The 21,547-nt window shown below is 40.9% G+C and overlaps 1 protein-coding gene across 1 annotated transcript; it reads left to right on the forward strand.

Annotated features, from left to right (window-relative positions):
* The first annotated feature begins 4,013 nt into the window (after positions 1 to 4,013).
* On the forward strand, positions 4,014 to 15,004 carry pck1 (phosphoenolpyruvate carboxykinase 1 (soluble)). The gene is made up of 9 exons (XM_067458680.1): positions 4,014 to 4,159; positions 5,251 to 5,502; positions 6,486 to 6,670; positions 7,781 to 7,984; positions 8,691 to 8,878; positions 10,033 to 10,195; positions 11,205 to 11,429; positions 12,580 to 12,807; positions 13,336 to 15,004. Exons 2-9 carry the CDS (start codon positions 5,279 to 5,281, stop codon positions 13,785 to 13,787), a joined length of 1,869 nt encoding a protein of 622 aa, XP_067314781.1. The 5' UTR covers positions 4,014 to 4,159; positions 5,251 to 5,278; the 3' UTR covers positions 13,788 to 15,004.
* The last annotated feature ends 6,543 nt before the right edge of the window (positions 15,005 to 21,547 follow it).

A 21,547-nucleotide genomic window follows, 5' to 3' on the forward strand; every position in this document is an offset into this window, starting at 1 on the left:
GGTAGAAACCTCAGAAGCCTGACAAAAATGCTTATTTAAAAAAACAAAAACAAGAAAACATCAGATGGAATTTGAGGCTTTTGCACCTGAACTCTTAATATTTAGTTCTTTAAAATATTAATACAATTTGTGTGTGTGTGTGTGTGTGTGTGTGTGTGTGTGTGTGTGTGATGGGCAGACCAAGGCTTCGTGAAGCACTGAAACAGTTGAAGCAAATGTGCCTAGTGGTCACTGACACCTAGTGGTCACTTGCATGTGTTGATACATCTTGGAATATCCTTGACAATGATCCATGTAAAAATAGTTTTCTGGTCGTGAAAAATACGAAATAATAAAATAATAAAAAGCCATGTGTCACAATTGTTACATGATATTTTTATTCAAAAATATGAATTGCTCTGCTGTTGAAGGACTTAGCAGACTTCTTTTTTCTTTACATATAATTTTCTCTAGCCCTTGAAAAAATCCTCTCACAAGGGACACTTGCCGACATGCACAAATATATTTGAGCAAGATGAGGGAAAGTTACTGCGCTCTCTTTCCAATAAATGAATAGATCATTTCTGGGCAAAATCTAGTTGCCTATACCGTGGGTCTGTGAGTGGAGATTGTGATATAAGTGAGATTTAAGTGCGCTTTGGTTATATTTAGGCTAAATTTAAATTAGATATTGACTGATAGGACAGTGACAGATCGTTAGGATAGTGAAACATAGCCTACAGTGTAGTATAGTCTAGGCATATAGTGACAGATAGCACAGTTTAAGTTAAATTTATATAATTATATAGATTCATAGGTGATATATAGGCCTAGATATTAATAGAATAGATAAAAATGGAGGCTCCACATAAGAGCCGTATGGTGTGGGAGCGCTCCCAGCCAATGCATTTCCAGAAACGGCAAATAAAGTGAGATGTGTGTGTATGTGAAGATGGATTAACTTTCGGATCAGTCTTTTTGTAAAGATGTTTTAGGGCCTCGTGCAACAACTGCTGTACTTAATGCTTAAAATTAAAGTCTTAATATACATTTTTGTTTACATTTTAATGTGCGGTTTCAAGTGGACGGCAGGTGGCGCTCAACGGCAGAGAAACGAGTTTGTTTGTTAGTTAAATCAATTCGAAATCACTACCAGTTCAACACCATGGCATCATCATGTTAAGTTTTTCAAACAGGAGCTGCCCTATAACATTATTATTATTATTAAGTACCATGCCGAAATCCGATTATAAATACATTATTTTGTGAAGTTATGATCACTAGTATTCCTCAAAAGCAGCCATTACCCGACTTACTCTGAGTAGCTGCTTTACATCTGAAACTGGTGAGTCTTTCCCTGTGGTTTTCCTGTAAAGATGCTTTAGGTGATTATTTCAGGAGGCCCTCGGCTGGAAACAAAGATTTCTGTGAAATATTCACATTTCCGTACATGCTGTAAATGATTTCACATCGTAACTGCTGGTAAACAAGATACCAAAACTGATGCTGCACCAAAAAAAAAAAAAATGCTTACATTCGAATTGCGTCACGTATTGTATAGATTGTGTGTGTGGTCAGAGGCCTAATGTTCAGTCTCATTTATATCCTTCACTTCAGCTCTAGAGGATGAACAGAAGAGTTCAAAGGTCATCACAGCTCATACTTCACAAACACCTGCAGATCTCTGAGGCTAATCACAGTTATCTCATTCACAAGAGCCTCACCAATCTCTTCATGAAATACACTCACTGCATAAAATGCTCTTCTTACTTTGTATTTTTGTCTTGTTTCTAATCAAAATATCAAAAAATTCTTACATTAAGAAATATTTACTAGACAAGTACAAATTATAGTCTTGATTTGGGGGATAATAACTCAAAATGAAGAGAGTTTTTGCTTAAAATAAGATAAATAATCTGCCAATGGGGTGAGAAAAATAATCTTAATTCAAACAGAAAACAAGATTATTTTTCTCACCCCATTGGCAGATTATTTATCTTATTTTAAGCAAAAACTCTCTTCATTTTGAGTTATTTTTCCCAAAACAAGTCAATAACTTTTGCTTGTCTAGTAAATACTTCTTAGTGTAAGAATTTTTAGATGTTTGGACTCAAAACAAGACAGAAATACTGAGTAAGAAGAGCATTTTTTGCCGTGTTCAAAGCACACACACTGTGAAACATTCTTTTACTGTGTTTATCTGTGATCTGTCTGGTGCATTTCAACTTAAAAACCATTAAAAAGTTATTTTGGGCAACAAGTAAAACTCAAAAAGACACCAAATATAATGAGTTGAGCTTTAACTGAATCTGTTTAACCATCTCTGCGCTCTGATGCGTTCTCTGTGGTTGCACTGATATTCCTGGACAATACCTGACGGCTGAGACACAAACAAGCTGTTGTATAACACACAGCTGCTCATTGACTGTATTTATCACAGCTTATCAGATGTTGTTAAAGCCATCCGGTTCTTATCTTCTCGTGTTTTGCGGTCTTTGGGACCTAAAGGTTTGCATTAGAGGGTCTTTAACCAAAACAAGCACAAGTCTTCAGATAAGAGCGTCACGTACTCTTCTTGTCCTGTTCTACACATTTTTGAGTGTGTTTGTTTTCATCTCATTACAGTCACATCACATCTCATTTCTGCACATATTTCAACATAATATTCCTGTTTTTTAATGGCACGCTGATATTTGCACTGGAGCGCAGTCATGCTGGGACAGAAAGGGGCCGTCCCCAGACTGATCCCACAAAGTCGAGAGCATGAAATTGTCCAGAAATGTCTTGGTGAAGCATTAAGAGTTCCTTTCACTGGAACTAAGGGGCCAACCCCACCCCATAATCCCCCCTCCACCAAACTTTACACTTGGCACAATGCAGTCAGGCGAGTCCCGTTCTCCTGGCGATGGCCAAACCCAGACTCGTCCATGGGATTGTCCGACTGAAGCGTGATTGGTCGCTCAGAGAGCTCAGAGAGGTCTCACTGCTCTAGAGTCCAGTGGCGGCTGCTTTACTCCACTGCATCCCACGCTTTGCATTGCTCTTGGTGATGTAAGGCTTGGATGAGCTGCTCGGCCATGGAAACCCATTCCATGAAGCTCTCTCCGCTGTTCTTGAGCTCATCTGAAGGCCACAGAAGTCTGGAGGTCTGGAGCTGTTGACTCTGCAGAAAGTTGGAGACTTCTGCGCACTGTGACCCTCAGCATGTGCTGACCCCGCTCTGGGATTTAACACTTTGTGGCTGAGTTGCTGTTGGCTTACACTTTGTTCTAATCCCACTAACAGTTGAGCGTGGAATATTTAGTAGTGAGGAAATGTCTGGAATGGCCTTATTGCACAGGTGTCAGCCTATCACGGCCCACGCTTGAGTTCACTGAGCTCCTGAGAGCGACCCATTCTTACACTAATGTGTGTAGAAGCGTCTGCAGGCCGAGAGCTGGAGTTATACACCTGTGGCCATGAAGAGATCCAACACCTGAACTCAACAAAAAAAAAGTTTTGCTATAAATTTGTATTGTTATTCAAAAACGAATCTGAATTTTGTAAATTATGCGTTATTAATAATCATAAAACTGCTGATTAATTGGAGTTTTGACTGTGTCATATGGAGAGTCCAGAGCAGAAAACGAAAATAAATTAGGTGTACTGCTTTTTTGCTTACTATTGTACTGAGCTCTGCTTATCTGAGCAGTTTAAATGTCACAGATAAAGAAACTCTTTACTCATTCACAGAAACGACAGACAGATGAAAGCACGAACAGTGGGTTTATTATTATAACACGATGAGCACCACTGAAGAATTCATTAAATGCTAAACAAAAAAAATTACTTAAATTGTGCTCAAACGTGTATGTCCTTGCAGAAAGTGCAGAGTAAGCGCGTGGACGAGCCTCCAGCTCACCGACCAATCAGCGCGCGCGGCTGCAGCGGCACATGACGTCACGAGTGATGATGCATGTCCAAATGTTGCATGACGAAAGAACAGGTCAAAGGTTGATTTGGGCACCAGTCCAATCGGGTATTTTCCCAAACGGACAGTGAAATTATTTAATAATTAACCTTTAGCCACTGACTCAGTGCTGTATATATAAGACTGAGAGAGCAAAGAGAGCAGAAAACTGACGAGCCTCCTCATCCTCACTGACTGATGAAGAGCTGCTGATTCACTTCTACACTAAAGGTAAACTCTCATTACTCATAATGTGTCCTGTACATGAGACGAGCTTATGGATAATATAATAGTGCATGTGTTTCAAAAAAGTCTGGAGAAAAAATTAAAAAAATGTAATATTATGATTATAATAAATGAATGAATCTGTTAAATATATTAGAGTAATGCATTTAACAGTTCATTAAAGTTCCCATTCATCAAACATGGGACATTCTCTGAAACATTACATTACTGAAGAAAGTATGCGCTGCAAAAAGTGCTTTTCTTACTTACAGACAAAACATCTAAAAATTCTTAAAACTAGATTATTTTTCTCACCCCATTGGCAGATTATTTATCTTATTTTAAGCAGAAACTCTCTTCATTTTGAGTTATTTTCCCTAAAACAAGACAATTACTTTTGCTTGTAAATGTTTCTTAATGTAAATTAAATTTTCCTAGAAAAGACAAAAATACTAAGTAAGAAGAGCATTTTTTGCAGTGTGAAAAATATATAATACTGTAACTTAATAGAAGGACATTTTAGATGCATAAAGTAAAGTTTCATTGGGTGTTTATAAATGATAGATAGGATGGTTGAATATAGATATACCTCTGTTCTAGTGGTTATGAGTATTACACTGCAAAACATGCTCTTCTTCCTCAGTCATTGTCTTGTTTCCAGTCTAAATATCTAACAATTCTTAAATCAAGATGCATTTACTAGATCAGTAAAACGACATAAGATATTTTTCTTTTTTTCTGGGGGGGAAATATCTAAATGAAGAGAGTTTTTGCTTAAAACAGGCAAAATGATCTGCCAATGGGGTGAGAAAAATAATCTGATTTCTGATTGAGACGGAAACAAGAAACAAGATTATTTCCCTCACCCCATTGGCAGATCATTTTGCCTGTTTTAAGCAAAAACTCACTTCATTTTCAACAAAGCAATGAAGAATATCTTCTGTCGTTTTGCTGATCTAGTAAATGCATCTTGATTTAGGAATATTTAGATATTTAGACTGGAAACGAGACAGAATGACTGAGTCAGAAGAGCATGTTTTGCAGTGTGTTGAGTTAGTGGTGTGGTATGAAGGCTGATTTGTGTGTGTTTTTTTCAGGACTCTTTACCGCGGTAAAAGCTTCATCATGCCTCCTCAGCTGCAGTCTCAGAACCGGCTGGCGGCCCGAGTCCTTCAGGGCGACCCGGCGTCTCTGAGTCCGGCTCTGCGAGAGTTCATCCACATCAGTGTTAATCTGTGCCAGCCGGACGGGCTTCATATCTGCGACGGATCCGACGAGGAGAACCGGGCCATACTGGGACTGCTGGAGGAACAGGGCTCCATCTCCAAACTACACAAATACAACAACTGGTACGACCTGGCACCATTACACCTTAAGCTGGCCAAGAAAGTATCGCGATAAACGATAACATCGTCGTTCTAAGACCATTTTCATCTAAAATAATGAGGATGCCACACTGTAAAAAACTATTTAGAAATAAAAGTTACCTGGTTGCCTTAATTTTTTATTTTTATGAGTTAGTACAATGACATTTTTTTGAGATTCGACAACCTTTATTAAAATATTATTAAAAGATTTTATAAGCATATTGGGTAATTGTGTGTTTTATTTGTGATGACGCAGCCAAATTGTGCTATTTTCATGATTTATCACATTTTTATGTGGTTCAGATACAATAATATTTTGAGTTTCTATTTATTAAACAAATTTCCTTCATTGTATCAACTCACATTTTTCATTTCAATAAACTCAATATTTTAAGGCAACCAGGTTACTTACTTTGTTAAGGTAAACCAACAAAAACTAACAACATTTTTTTACAGTGTATGCACCTTTTCAAAGATCAATAAACTTTTATTTCTAAAGACTATTTAACACTGAAAACAGAAAACATTTTAAACATCTACAATAAAGGAACAAAACAAACTGCAACTTATTTAGTATTTTTGTCTTGTATTTCTAGTCAAAATATCTATGACATTAAGAAACATTTACTATTGTCTTGTTTTGGGAAAAATAACTCTAAATGAAGAGAGTTTTTGCTTAAAATAAGATAAATAATCTGCCAATGGGGTGAGAAAAATAATCTTAATTCAAACAGAAAACAAGATTATTTCTTTCACCCCATTGGCAGATTATTTATCTTATTTTAAGCAAAAACTCTCTTCATTTTGAGTTATTTTTCCCCAAAACAAGACAATTACTTTAGCTTGTCTAGTAAATACTTCTTGATTTAATAATTGTTAGATATTTAGACTGGAAACAAGACCAAATGACTGAGTCAGAAGAGTGTTTTTTGCAGTGTGTTGTGATGTGTTGTGATGTTCTGCAGTTGGCTGGCCCGGACGGATCCGCGAGACGTGGCTCGGGTCGAGAGTAAGACGGTCATCGTGACTCCGGAGCAGCGAGAGGCGGTCCCTTCACCGCGAGGAGGCGGAGTCAGTCAGCTCGGCCGATGGATGGCACCGGAGGAATGGGACAAAGCCATGAACCTGCGCTTCCCCGGCTGCATGAAAGGTACAGACGCGATAAAGCGATAGTTCAGCCAATGATGAGCCTGATGTTGATCTGCTGACCCAACATGTAGGTGTGTGTGTTTCTCCAGGAGAACACAAATGAAGATGTTTAACTCAGCCGTTGCTGTGTGTCGGTCATATAATGATGTGAATGGGAAACAATTCTATGAGCGTTAAAAACACACGCTTAGACAACACACACACACACACCCTGCTGCTCGTGACGACACACTGATGTCTTAAGACACGAACCCATCAGTTTGTGTGAGAAATCGAGCCGTATTTATATTCTTTTTTACCTCAAATACAACGCTATATCCAACAGCCTTCAGACCCTTCACATCCGGTAAGATCAAAAGCATGATCTGGTGTAGTTTACGCCAACGCCAGAAGTGAATTTCATAAACTACACCAGATCGTGTATTATTGACCTTACCGCAGGTGAAGCGCGTGAAGGCTGTTGGATATAGCGTTGTATTTGAGGTAAAAAAGAATATAAATACGGCTTACGACCAGTCGAGCCACGAGCGCTGTGCTAAGTGATGAACTGTGACTTTGAGTCTCATATGGTCCGTTGTTTCTTGAAGAAAACACTGAACACGACAGAGAAAATAAATAAATAAAAATAAAAATGTCCGTGTAATTAGATGTCACAAACTTTACAGACCCGCTCACTTAGCACAGCGTTCGTGGCTCGACTCGTCGAGACTGTTCTCGATGCTTCGGTCTGCATGTAGGGACCCTCATTATGCTGCCGTGTTAGTGTGAGGCTATTATGAGCTGTTAGTGGCATTAACTAGCGGTTTAATTTCACTTACTCTGTGCCCCATAGACAAACATTATAAGCTAATCTGCTTTCAATTTTCATGAAAACGCATCCCAGAGAACGATCTACTCGCCAACCATCTGTTAGTTACCCCTAGGGGCATTTCTCACCAGAGATGTCCTTTAAATATCTTCATTTGTGTTCTCCTGAGGAAACACACACCTACATGTTGATGCCCTGGGGGTCAGCAGATCAACATCAGGCTCATTATATGGAACCAGTTATCTGAAGTAACATTCCCATAATGTTTGAATGATATACTGTAGGGTGTTCATGTGTCTGCAGGTCGGGTCATGTATGTGATCCCGTTCAGCATGGGTCCGGTCGGATCTCCGCTCTCTAAGATTGGTGTGGAACTGACCGACTCTCCATATGTGGTGGCCAGTATGAGGATAATGACCCGCGTGGGCAAAGCCGTGCTGACCGCATTAGGAAACGGAGAGTTCGTGAGATGCCTGCACTCGGTCGGCTGCCCGCTTCCCCTCAAGAGTAAGTACTTCATTAATTCCTCCTGTGGTTGGCCAGCCGTCAGACCTCGCTCATCTTCACACACAGATGAAGATATTAGTGTTGAAATCCGATGGCTCAGAAAGGCCTTCATTGACACCAATGTCATTTCCTCTCTCAAGACCCATAAAGGCACTAAAGACGTCGTTACAAAGCCCATCTCACTACAGCGGCTCTACAATCATTTCAAAGCTTCGAACCGTTATGAGTCAGTGAATCGATTCATGATTCGGATCGCATGTCAAACTGCTGAAATCACGAGACTTTGGCGAATCACGAATCATGAATCGATTCACTGACTCATAACGGTTCGAAGCTTTGTTCTGAAATCGGCCATCACTATATAAGTCGTTATTTAGTGTTTTTTGCGCACTAACTCTATTCTGGCCTCTTCATCAATGATTGTAGAGCCGCTGTAGTGAGATGGGCTTTGTAACGACGTCTTTAGTGCCTTTATGGGTCTTGAGAGAGGAAATGACATTGGTGTCAATGAAGGCCTTTCTGAGCCATCGGATTTCAACACTAATATCTTCATCTGTGTGTGAAGATGAGCGGAGGTCTGACGGCTGGCCAACCACAGGAGGAATTAATGAGAGAATTTTCATTTTTGGGTGAACTAACGCTATAATGCTGGTTTAAAGACACTGATGTTCATCTCTCTCTCTCTCTCTCTCTCTCTCTCTCTCAGAGCCGCTGGTCAATAACTGGCCGTGTAACCCAGATCTCACCCTGATCGCTCACATCCCTGACCAGAGGAAGATCGTGTCGTTCGGAAGCGGCTACGGTGGAAACTCACTGCTGGGGAAAAAGTGCTTTGCCCTTCGCATCGCGTCCCGCATCGCTAAAGAGGAAGGCTGGCTGGCCGAACACATGCTGGTCAGTCAGAAACGTGTCATTCCGACACACACACACATAAACTCACAGCCGGTACCTACAGGCACATGCATAAATGCAGAGTTCAAATTCAATGCACAAACCCCTTAACTGTCTCCGTCCTATACAGGTGGGACGCTTGGCGCTCTTTTTTTCGATCGCCTTTTTTCCGTATCCTATATTTTAGTAATCATCATAAATTAGGGATCATTTGAAAGCTTACAAACTCAAAATTCATCCTGTAAAAAACCGTTTTGAAATTGGACGTTGCGTTACGATGGAAATGGTATTTGAATTTCTTCTAGCAGGCTCCTCCCCCTAGTAGGCGGTGTCATTTTTCATATTACAAAATTTATTTTTGCTTTGATTACTTTATAATCAAAATCTTTTCTAAGCCTGTCAAAGCACATATCACCAGAAAGGTCAGAGACTCAAGGTTCCATATTTGGTGACTGTTTTGTGATGCAAGTGATATTTGGACAGAAATTTACACGAAAATGCATTAAAAAAAACAATCAATGGAATGTGGATTACACCCGGTGGCTGTTGTTGGTACTGCGCCTAAACAAAATCTCATGGGGACTTTAATTTTTTATATCAACTTTAAAATTTGGAACACAACTTAGTTAGACACATGGCTTTGATTTTCTAGTAATTTTAGAATACTTTTTTTTTGTAAAATATTTTATATAAAATAACAAATATTTAGTACATTATAGTATTATTTTAAACAGAAATCAGATTATTTTTCTCACCCCATTGGCAGATCATTTTGCCTGTTTTAAGCAAAAACTCTCTTCATTTTGATTTTATTTTCAACAAAACAAGGAAAAATATCCGATGTCGTTTCACTGATCTAGTAAATGCATCTTGATTTTGGAATTGTTAGATATTTAGACTGGAAACGAGACGAAGTGACTGAGTAAGAAGAGCGTTTTTTGCAGTGTACTCCAATGCATTCTTGAATTACAGCTATTTAAGTTTGGAAAGAGCATTTTCATGTCTATTCTCTAAAGGGGGATGACAGTTAACAGGTTAAGATGCAAATATCTGCTGATAACTCTAAAAACATGAGAATTAATGAAGATTACACAAACACTCATATTCACAGAAAACTCTATCAGAGGAGTGACATGAATGTGATGCGTTTCCTGTAGATCCTGGGCATCACTAACCCATCGGGACAGAAGAAGTATTTTGCGGCGGCGTTCCCGAGCGCTTGTGGAAAGACCAATCTGGCCATGCTGAGGCCGTCGCTGCCGGGCTGGAAGGTGGAGTGTGTGGGAGACGACATCGCATGGATGAAGTTCGATGAAGAAGGTACGGCACTACAAAAAATGCTTCTCTTAGTGAAGATTTATTAACTAATTTCGGGAGGAGCACATACAGATAATTAACAACGGAGCCGTCAGCTAATCAAACCTATTTAAACAAGTGGAGCACGTCAGATAATGAATCTAATCAACGATGATAGGTGTACTTATACATCAGATTTACCTTCTCTCGTTGACCATTTTTATTTTAGCATCCCTCCACCACCCCATCTCCTCACTTTAATTTAATAAACTCTCATGAGATGTCAACACAATCCATAAAACATTACAGTCTAGTTCTAGAGTATCTTTATCACGGAGGGATACCCTGGGTTCAGGCTAAAAATTCAGATCCCGGAGCCCTCCCCTGGACAGCTCGTCAAATACGCATTACCTTTACTCGATTTAATTTGATGGAAGTGTGAACTTAGTATTACTTAGAAGGTACGGGTGGTTTGAGCTCCTGGCGGCGATGCCATGTTGGTGTAGGCGCGACAAAAACACAATAGCATTATTTTATTGGCTTTTGAATTATTGCAGAAATTAAGCACAAAAAACACACTGACTTGGGTTCAGATGCTCGTTTCTGGCCTTTGGCCTACATTTATACATCTTCTCTATCACTAAAAAATGCTCCTTACTTAGTAATTTTGCCTTGTTTCTAGTCTAAATATCTAACAATACTTAAATCAAAGATTAAATCAAGATATATTTCCTTGTTTTGTTGAAAATAAAATCAAAATAAAGTGAGTTTTTGCTTAAAACAGGCAAAATGATCTGCCAATGGGGTGAGAGAAATAATCTGTTCGGAAACAAGAAACAAGATTTCAATCAGAAGAAGTATTATATATATATTATGTCATTTCACTGATCTAGTAAATGCATCTTGATTTAAGAATTGTTAGATATTTAGACTGGAAACGAGACACAATTACTAAGTTAGATATTTATATAAAGAGCATTTATTGCAGTGTGAAATATGCCGTCATTGATCATTCAGTGTTGTTGTGCTGAAGGGAATCTCAGAGCCATAAACCCAGAGAACGGTTTCTTCGGAGTGGCTCCAGGAACCTCCACCAAAACCAACCCGAACGCCATGGACACCATCCGCCAGAACACCATCTTCACCAACGTGGCGGAGACCAGCGAGGGTGGGGTTTACTGGGAGGGCATGGATGAGGAGCTTCCGGAGGGAACAACGCTGAAGTCCTGGAAAAACCGGCCGTGGACAGCGGAGGACGGTGAGTTAATCTCAGCTCCGCTTCATTCCAGAGGTGGACAAATACACTTCATTACTGGAGTAAAAGTACAGAAATATTAGTTTTCAAAAGTACTTAAGTATCAGAAGTAAATGTCCTTCTTTATTTCGCCGCATTATTGTATTATAGTTGTATAAATGCACATTATGCCATCATGGTTTAAGCCAGTCAGTGACGCTCCATCTGACACACTAGCAGACGACTAACTTAAACTCATTTAAATACTTGTAGAAAAGTTACAAAGCTGCTGTCACTTTAAGGCCGAATGCACGGATCCAATACACTGATACACATCTGATATTCTCACACTGTTCACCTTCACTGAAGACAGAATCAACTTTGTTTATGTGAATACTCCACTAAATGAGCATTTGGACATCCGTCTTCTTCCATTTTGCTCTAAACTATAAATCAGTGTTTAATAAATGCTGTGAAATCATTGAACTTCACGAGACTCTACAAGAGTGATTCCTGAAAGGCTTTCTGCAAAAACCCAAACACCTTTTAAAGAAGAAAAAAATCATCACTGACTTTCAAAGCTGCGACAGAAACGACTTTCGACTTCGAGGACCTTGATAGAAATGTAGTGGAGTAAAGAGGACGATATTTGTCTTTCAGATGGAGTGAAGTTAAAGTCAGAAGATTACAGAAAAAATAATACTCCAGTAAAGCACAGAGACTCAAACAGTGAACTTCAGTGCAGGACTCGAGTAGATGAGCTGAGGGACTGGCCAGATCTGCCTCAGACTCGTCCCGACCTCATGAGTAAATTTACTTAAGTACACTTTTTGAGTATCGGTACTTTACTTGAAGTATTATTTTTTATGGAACTAAATGTACTAGTGTGTCAGATGGAGCGTCACTGACTGGCTTAAACCAAGATGGCATAATGTGCATTTATACAACTATAATACAATAATGCGGCGACATAAAGAAGGACATTACTTTTGATACTTAAGTACTTTTGAAAACTAATATTTCTGTACTTTTACTGCAGTAAAAATCTGTTTTTACAACTTTCACTCTTAATGGAGTAATATTTGACCAGCAGTGCTGTTACTCAAGTAATGAAGTTGTGTATTTGTCCACCTGTGTGTGTGTGTGTGTGTGTGTGTGTCCGTGTCTCTCCCAGGTGAACCGTGCGCTCATCCCAACTCCCGCTTCTGTACTCCGGCCTCTCAGTGTCCCATCATCGACCCGCAGTGGGAGTCTCCGGATGGCGTTCCCATCGAGGCCGTGATCTTCGGTGGGCGGCGGCCTCAGGGCGTCCCGTTGGTCTACGAGGCCTTCGATTGGCCACACGGTGTGTTCGTCGGAGCCGCCATGAGATCGGAAGCCACGGCGGCCGCGGAACACAAAGGTACACTCGAGCGCGGATGCATTAGCTGCCAAAAATGCTCTTCTTATTTAGTGTTTTATTTTCTTGTTTCTAGTCTAAATATCTAAAAATCAAGATGCATTTACTAGATAAGTAAAATTACTTTTTCTTTGTTTTCTTAAAAATAAAATCAAAATGAGTTTTTGCTTAAAACAGATCTGAAATCTTGTTTCTTGTTTCCGTCCCAATCAGAAATAAGATTATTTCTCTCACCCCATTGGCAGATTATTTATCTTATTTTAAGCAAAAACTCTCTTCATTTTGAGTTATTTTCCCCAAAACAAGACAATAATTTGTGCTTGTCTAGTAAATGTTTCTTAATGGAAGAATTTTTAGATATTTAGACTAGAAACAAGACAAAAATACTGAGTAAGAAAAGCATTTTTTGCAGTGTAGTATTTTATAATATATACTGCAGAAAAACTAAATAAGTCGATGTCAGTTGTTTGTGTTTAATCTGGTGCAGCCGTGATGACTGCGATCCTAAAGCGTGTGTGTTTGTCCCTCCAGGTAAAGTCCTCATGCACGACCCGTTCGCCATGCGTCCGTTCTTCGGCTATAACTTCGGCCAGTATCTGTCTCACTGGCTGAGCATGGAGCAGCGACCCGGTGCCAAACTGCCCAAAATCTTCCACGTAAACTGGTTCCGTAAGGACCCGTCCGGACGCTTCCTGTGGCCCGGGTTCGGAGAGAACATCCGGGTTCTGGAGTGGATGTTCCGGCGGGTCAGCGGCGAGGCCGGAGCCATGCCCAGTGCGGTCGGGTTCGTGCCCAGTTCCCTAAACCTCAGCGGCCTGCCGGCGGACCTGGATCTGGACCAGCTCTTCCAAATCTCAGCCGAATTCTGGACTCAGGAGGTGGAGGAGATCCGAGCCTACTTCCAGCGTGAGCTCAGCACCGACCTGCCCGGAGAGATGGAGAGACAGCTGGAGCTTCTGGAGCAGAGAGTGAGGCGGCTGTGAGGAACTCAAGCAGAAACACACGGCAGAACATCTCCTCACTCAGTCACTTCGTCTCGTTTCCAGTCCAAATATCTAACAATTCTTAAATCAAGATGCATTTACTAGATCAGTAAATCTTTCCTTGTTTCTTAAAAATAAAAGTAAAATGAGTTTTTGCTTAAAACAAAATTATCTGCCAATGGGGTGAGAAAAATAATCTTAGTTCTTGTTTCCGTCCCAAACAGAAATAAGATTATTTTTCTCACTTCATTTTGATTTTATTTTTAAGAAAACAAGGAAAATTATCTTATGACATTTTACTGATCTAGTAAATGCATCTTGATTTAAGAATATTTAGATGTTTGGACTGGAAACCAGACAAAAATACTGAGGAAGAAGAGCGTGTTTTGGCGTGTACTTCAGAGTTTTGCATGTTTAGAGTCTATTCATCAGATCAAACTCTTATTTCAGAGCTCTGTAGTAGGGCTGTGCGATATTGAAGATGCGATATGCGATTCGATATTGCTATTAATGTGTAAAATCTATTTAAATAATATTTAAAAAAATATATAAAAACTAAGAATGATGCCATTTATGTGTTTCTCATTCTCTCTGAGAAAGAAAGGATCGCCACAACTTCTGAATGTGACCAGCTGTGTTTTAGCAAAAATGTATGTCAGAAATCTGACAATATAATTTTAACATCAATGTTTCGGTGTGTGTGTGTGTGTGTGTGTGTGTGTGTGTGTGTGTGTGTGTCAGACAGTGCGAGATTGTAAGTTGTTGTTATTGCATTTAATAACTCTTTTTAACATCAAGCAAGTCCCACCAGTAACAGTTTACGATATATTGCACAGCACTACTTTGTAGTATTTTTGGTCCTCCGATCAGTGGCTGATCACTTAATTCCCTGTAATTGTTACTTTTTATATTGCAATTCTGGCCTTTTCCCCTCAGAATTGTAAGATATAAACTATGAAAACTAATTTCTAGCTGACAGAAGATCAGATGACATCTATGAGGAAAGGAAATTTAAAGACTGTTTGTTATTTTACCTTATAAATTATTGATGCAAACACACGTTCACATTTATATATTCGGCTGGAGGCCGAAAACTTTAAACTGTTTGCTACCATTTCATTTTTCCTAATGTTAAATTATTTTTGTATTTCTATGACTTTTGATATCTAGATCTATTTATTATATCTAGATATTAATAATAAAGTTATTTAAATGTACATTTAGTGTTTGTGTTTCTTCTCTCCTTCATTTATTGTATATGTGAAGATGGAAATATATACACACATACGTAACATTATGACCGGCGGTGAATATCACTGATGATCTCTTCATCACGGCTCCTGTTAGTGGGTGGGATATATTAGGCAGCAAGTGAACATGTTGTCCTCAGAGTTGATGTGTGTGAAGCAGGAGAAATGGGCAAGCGTAAGGATTTGAGCGAGTTTGGCCAGATTGTGACGGCTAGACGACTGGGTCAGAGCATCTCCAGAACTGCAGCTCTTGTGGGCTGTTCCCGGTCTGCAGTGGTCAGTATCTATCAAAAGTGCTCCAAGGAAGGACCAGTGGAGAACCGGCCACAGGGTCATGGGCGGCCAAGGCTCATTGATGACCGTGGGGAGCGAAGGCTGGCCCGTGGGGTCCGATCAAACAGACGAGCTACTGGAGCTCAAACTGCTCCAGAAGTTAATGCTGGTTCTGATAGAAAGCTGGCAGAATACACAGAGCAGCTCAGTTTGAGGCGGATGTTATAGTTATCAAACTTGCTGTGAACGGGAATCAGAAATAAACAAGCATTAACAGGCATTGAGGACACAGGAGTAATTGCATCCCATACAGCAGGGGGCGATATGACGCTGTTAGGATGTAAAACCACCAGAAGAAGAGCAGATGAAGGACAGAGAGTCAACCAATCAGAGTGTCTCTTGCTGAAGGACATCTGATAAAACGGATGATCTGCATCACTTTCAAAAATACTTTCATCACACTTTCATTAAATATTACAAATGAAACACTAAGAAATCAATATTAGATATTGTCATGACGTCAGTATAAAACCAATAAACAGTTAAATGAGCAACTGGGTTAATAAGCTAGTAGGTTTAATGTGATAATTAGTTCTTGCTGGAGTGAACGAGGAGTAAAGGAATATAATGCATAACATGCCCAGCAAAACATGATGTTTTCACTCAGTATTTCTGTGAAATATGAATTATACACACTATATTGGCAAAAGTGTTGTGATCCCCGAGTTCAGGTGTTGGATCCCTTCATGGCCACAGGTGTATAACTCCAGCTCTCGGCCTGCAGACGCTTCTACACACATTAGTGAAAGAATGGGTCGCTCTCAGGAGCTCAGTGAACTCAAGCGTGGGGCCGTGATAGGCTGACACCTGTGCAATAAGGCCATTCCTGACATTTCCTCACTACTAAATATTCCACGCTCAACTGTTAGTGGGATTAGAACAAAGAGGAAGCCATTGGGAACAACAGCAACTCAGCCACGAAGTGTTAAATCCCAGAGCGGGGTCAGCGCATGCTGAGGGTCACAGTGCGCAGAAGTCTCCAACTTTCTGCAGAGTCAACAGCTCCAGACCTCCAGACTTCTGTGGCCTTCAGATGAGCTCAAGAACAGCGGAGAGAGCTTCATGGAATGGGTTTCCATGGCCGAGCAGCTCATCCAAGCCTTACATCACCAAGAGCAATGCAAAGCGTGGGATGCAGTGGAGTAAAGCAGCCGCCACTGGACTCTAGAGCAGTGAGACGTGTTCTCTGAGCGACCAATCACGCTTCAGTCTGACAATCCCATAAACGAGTCTGGGTTTGGCCAAAATTAGCTGGGTCCCAGTTGGGTAGCCAGGGTGGGCCCCAGATATCAGCCCATGTGCAACCCCTTTCGGTGTGTTGGCTGGGATGGGCCGAGGCGAGGGTCATGACCTTCACGTGAACGCTTACATCACTCACATCAATGGCAGTGAGGAAGTTCATTCATGCTGACGCTCGTAAACTTGCATAACGTTCACAAGCTCAAGCGTATTTGCTCGGCGAGTGATAATGCAGAAACATGGACTTCAGCTGGAGCGTTATCTGCCTGGAGCAGGGCATGCTGGGTAAACGGGGCATGTTCTCACCCTCATATAACGTCAGATCATGAGCCGCTGACGCTCGGCTCATTCTGCTGCCAATAAGTGTCTTTCTAGGGAACGAGAAAAATGTTGGATGGCGTCCATATAGTGGAGAAATGAGGGGAAAGTGCAGCAGCGAATCTGATCCAGATTCCACAGAGTCTGCTGACTGTGCAGTGTGCACTGCAAAACATGCTCTTCTTATTAAGTGTTTTTGTCTTGTTTCCAGTCTAAATATCTAAATATTCTTAAATCAAGATGCATTTACTAGATCAGTAAAATTACATATATGTTTTCTTGTTTTCTGGGGAAATATATCAAAAGGAGTTTTTGCTTAAAACAGGCAAAATGATCTGCCAATGGGGTGAGAAAAATAATCTGATTTCTGATTGAGACGGAAACGAGAAACAAGATTATTTTCCTCACCCCATTGGCAGATCATTTTGCCTGTTTTAAGCAAAAACTCTCTTCATTTAGATATTATTTATTTTCAACAAAACAAGAAAAATATGCCATTTTAATCATCTAGTAAATTAATCTTGATTTAGGAATATTTAGATTTGGACTGGAAACAAGAAAAAAACACTAAATAAGAAGAGAATTTTTTGCTGTGTAACTGTTCTGGACAACTGAAAACACAATAATGTCCTGATATTGTAGATGAAATTATCAAAACTAATCAACCAACATTTAACAGGGAATTTTTGTTGGACATTTGTCAGTTTGTCAACACTCTAGAGTAACGCTCAGAGAACACTCTAGAGTAACGCTCAGAGAACACTCTAGAGTAACGCTCAGAGAACACTCTAGAGTAACGCTCAGAGAACACTCTAGAGTAACGCTCAGAGAACACTCTAGAGTAACGATCAGAGAACACTCTAGAGTAACGCTCAGAGGACACTCTAGAGTAACGCTCAGAGAACACTCTAGAGTAACGCTCAGAGGACACACTAGAGTAACGCTCAGAGAACACTCTAGAGTAACGCTCAGAGGACACTCTAGAGTAACGCTCAGAGAACACTCTAGAGTAACGCTCAGAGAACACTCTAGAGTAACGCTCAGAGAACACTCTAGAGTAACGCTCAGAGGACACTCTAGAGTAACGCTCAGAGAACACTCTAGAGTAACGCTCAGAGGACACTCTAGAGTAACGCTCAGAGAACACTCTAGAGTAACGCTCAGAGGACACTCTAGAGTAACGCTCAGAGAACATTCTAGAGTAACGCTCAGAGAACACTCTAGAGTAACGCTCAGAGAACATTCTAGAGTAACGCTCAGAGAACACTCTAGAGTAACGCTCAGAGAACACTCTAGAGTAACGCTCAGAGGACACTCTAGAGTAACGCTCAGAGGACACTCTAGAGTAACGCTCAGAGAACATTCTAGAGTAACGCTCAGAGAACACTCTAGAGTAACGCTCAGAGAACATTCTAGAGTAACGCTCAGAGAACACTCTAGAGTAACACTCAGAGAACATTCTAGAGTAACGCTCAGAGAACACTCTAGAGTAACGCTCAGAGGACACACTAGAGTAACGCTCAGAGAACACTCTAGAGTAACGCTCAGAGAACACTCTAGAGTAACGCTCAGAGAACGCTCTAGAGTAACGTTCAGAGAACGCTCTAGAGTAACGCTCAGAGAACCCTCTAGAGTAACGCTCAGAGAACACTCTAGAGTAACGCTCAGAGAACACTCTAGAGTAACGCTCAGAGAACTCTATAGAGTAACGCTCAGAGAACACTCTAGAGTAACGCTCAGAGGACACTCTAGAGTAACGCTCAGAGAACACTAGAGTAACGCTCAGAGGACACTCTAGAGTAACGCTCAGAGAACATTCTAGAGTAACGCTCAGAGAACACTCTAGAGTAACGCTCAGAGAACATTCTAGAGTAACGCTCAGAGAACACTCTAGAGTAACGCTCAGAGAACCCTCTAGAGTAACGCTCAGAGAACACTCTAGAGTAACGCTCAGAGAACCCTCTAGAGTAACGCTCAGAGAACACTCTAGAGTAACGCTCAGAGAACACTCTAGAGTAACGCTCAGAGAACACTCTATAGTAACGCTCAGAGAACACTCTAGAGTAACGCTCAGAGAACACTCTAGAGTAACGCTCAGAGAACACTATAGAGTAACGCTCAGAGAACACTCTAGAGTAACGCTCAGAGAACACTCTAGAGTAACGCTCAGACAACACTCTAGAGTAACGCTCAGAGAACATTCTAGAGTAACGCTCAGAGAACACTCTAGAGTAACGCTCAGAGAACACTCTAGAGTAACGCTCAGAGAACACTCTAGAGTAACGCTCAGAGAACACTATAGAGTAACGCTCAGAGAACACTCTAGAGTAACGCTCAGAGAACACTCTAGAGTAACGCTCAGACAACACTCTAGAGTAACGCTCAGAGAACATTCTAGAGTAACGCTCAGAGAACACTCTAGAGTAACGCTCAGAGAACACTCTAGAGTAACGCTCAGAGAACACTCTAGAGTAACGCTCAGAGAACACTCTAGAGTAACGCTCAGAGAACACTCTATAGTAACGCTCAGAGAACACTCTAGAGTAACGCTCAGAGAACACTCTAGAGTAACGCTCAGAGAACACTCTAGAGTAACGCTCAGAGAACACTCTAGAGTAACGCTCAGAGAACACTCTAGAGTAACGCTCAGAGAACACTCTAGAGATGTGTACTGTGGTGTGTGAAGCGCGTGTGGCTCTTGTTTCTGCAGGTCAAACACACTTCTGTTCTGTCTCTGCTGATGGAAGCCCTTCAGGAACAACATGTTTTTCTGCTCTTATCTAAGCCGGTTCTGTCCAGACATGAACTCAACACCAGCGCAAGTGACAGGCAGTGACACACACACACACACACACACACACACACACACACACTCCAGCTCTGAATGAACATGCTGTTCCGCTTTATTGGATAATTGAGACCCACAGTAAGTCTTATCACAGTAATAACTGTTCAAGAGATTTCAACACACACACGCGTGTCAAGGTTTATGAGCCGCAGAAGTTCAACCCAGTGACTGAAACCATCCGCATGATCAGAGGATTCCAGTTCTGTTCACTGATGTTCCCAAGTTATAAAAATGTTATTTATTAAAAAAAGTGAATGTTATGTTAATGTTATGTGAACATTAAAGGAACGTTTCTTTTGAATGTTCTCTGAACGGTCTGTAGTAACATTTATGTTTACGTTTTAGTTAAAAAAGTTTTTGTTTTATTAATGTTACAGAAAGAACGTGTGTGTGTGTGTGTGTGTGCTCCAAGAGCAGTACACCTAACCCCAGCTGCTGTGAGGCAATAAGTAAAGAGCTTTGGATGGCCATAGGGTTATATAAATGCAGTCCAATCAGATGTGAGAGTCTGTGGAATCTTACTGAGAACCTGATGAATGGCGCTTAAATGACAAAAGATTGCAACGAACCAGAAGAAAAGAGATAGAAAACTGACCTCTGACCTGTAATGCTGCCTGGATCACAATCTTCAACAAGCAGACAAACACACACACACACACACACACACACACACACACACACACACACACACACACACACACACACACACACACACACACACACACACACACACACACACAGAAAGATCAGGGATCAGGACAGAGCTTCACCACTGGGGTTACTCTGTGGAATAAATAGTATGGGAATCATAATGCATTATTATTATATACACTCACCTAAAGGATTATTAGGAACACCTGTTCAATTTCTCATTAATGCAATTATCTAATCAGCCAATCCCATGGCAGTTCTTCAGTGCATTTAGGGGTGTGGTCCTGGTCAAGACAATCTCCTGAACTCCAAACTGAATGTCAGAATGGGAAAGAAAGGTGATTTAAGCTGTTTTGAGCGTGGCATGGTTGTTGGTGCCAGACGGGCCGGTCTGAGTATTTCTATATCTGCTCAGTTACTGAGATTTTCACACACAACCATTTCTAGGGTTTACAAAGAATGGTGTGAAAAGGGAAGAGCATCCAGTCTGCAGCAGTCCTGTGGGAGAAAATGCCTTGTTGATGCTCGAGGTCAGAGGAGAATGGGCCGACTGATTCAAGCTGATAGAAGAGCAACTTTGACTGAAATAACCACTCGTTACAACCGAGGTATGCAGCAAAGCATTTGTGAAGCCACAACACACACAACCTTGAGGCGGATGGGCTACACCCGCAGAAGACCCCACCGGGCACCACTCATCTCCACTACAAAGAGGAAAAAGAGGCGACAATTTGCACAAGCTCACCAAAATTGGACAGCTGAAGACTGGAGAAATGTTGCCTGGTCTGATGAGTCTCGATTTCTGTTGAGACATTCAGATGGTAGAGTCAGAATTTGGCGTAAACAGAATGAGAACATGGATCCATCATGCCTTGTTCCCACTGTGCAGGCTGGTGGTGGTGGTGTAATGGTGTGGGGGATGTTTTCTTGGCACACTTTAGGCCCCTTAGTGCCAATTGGGCATCGTTTAAATGCCACGGCCTGCCTGAGCATTGTTTCTGACCATGTCCATCCCTTTATGACCACCATGTCCCCATCCTCTGATGGCTACTTCCAGCAGGATAATGCACCATGTCACAAAGCTCCAATCATTTCAGATTGGTTTCTTGAACATGACAATG

This window comes from Pseudorasbora parva, chromosome 12 (genome assembly GCF_024679245.1).
Source record: "Pseudorasbora parva isolate DD20220531a chromosome 12, ASM2467924v1, whole genome shotgun sequence".
NCBI lineage: Eukaryota > Metazoa > Chordata > Actinopteri > Cypriniformes > Gobionidae > Pseudorasbora > Pseudorasbora parva.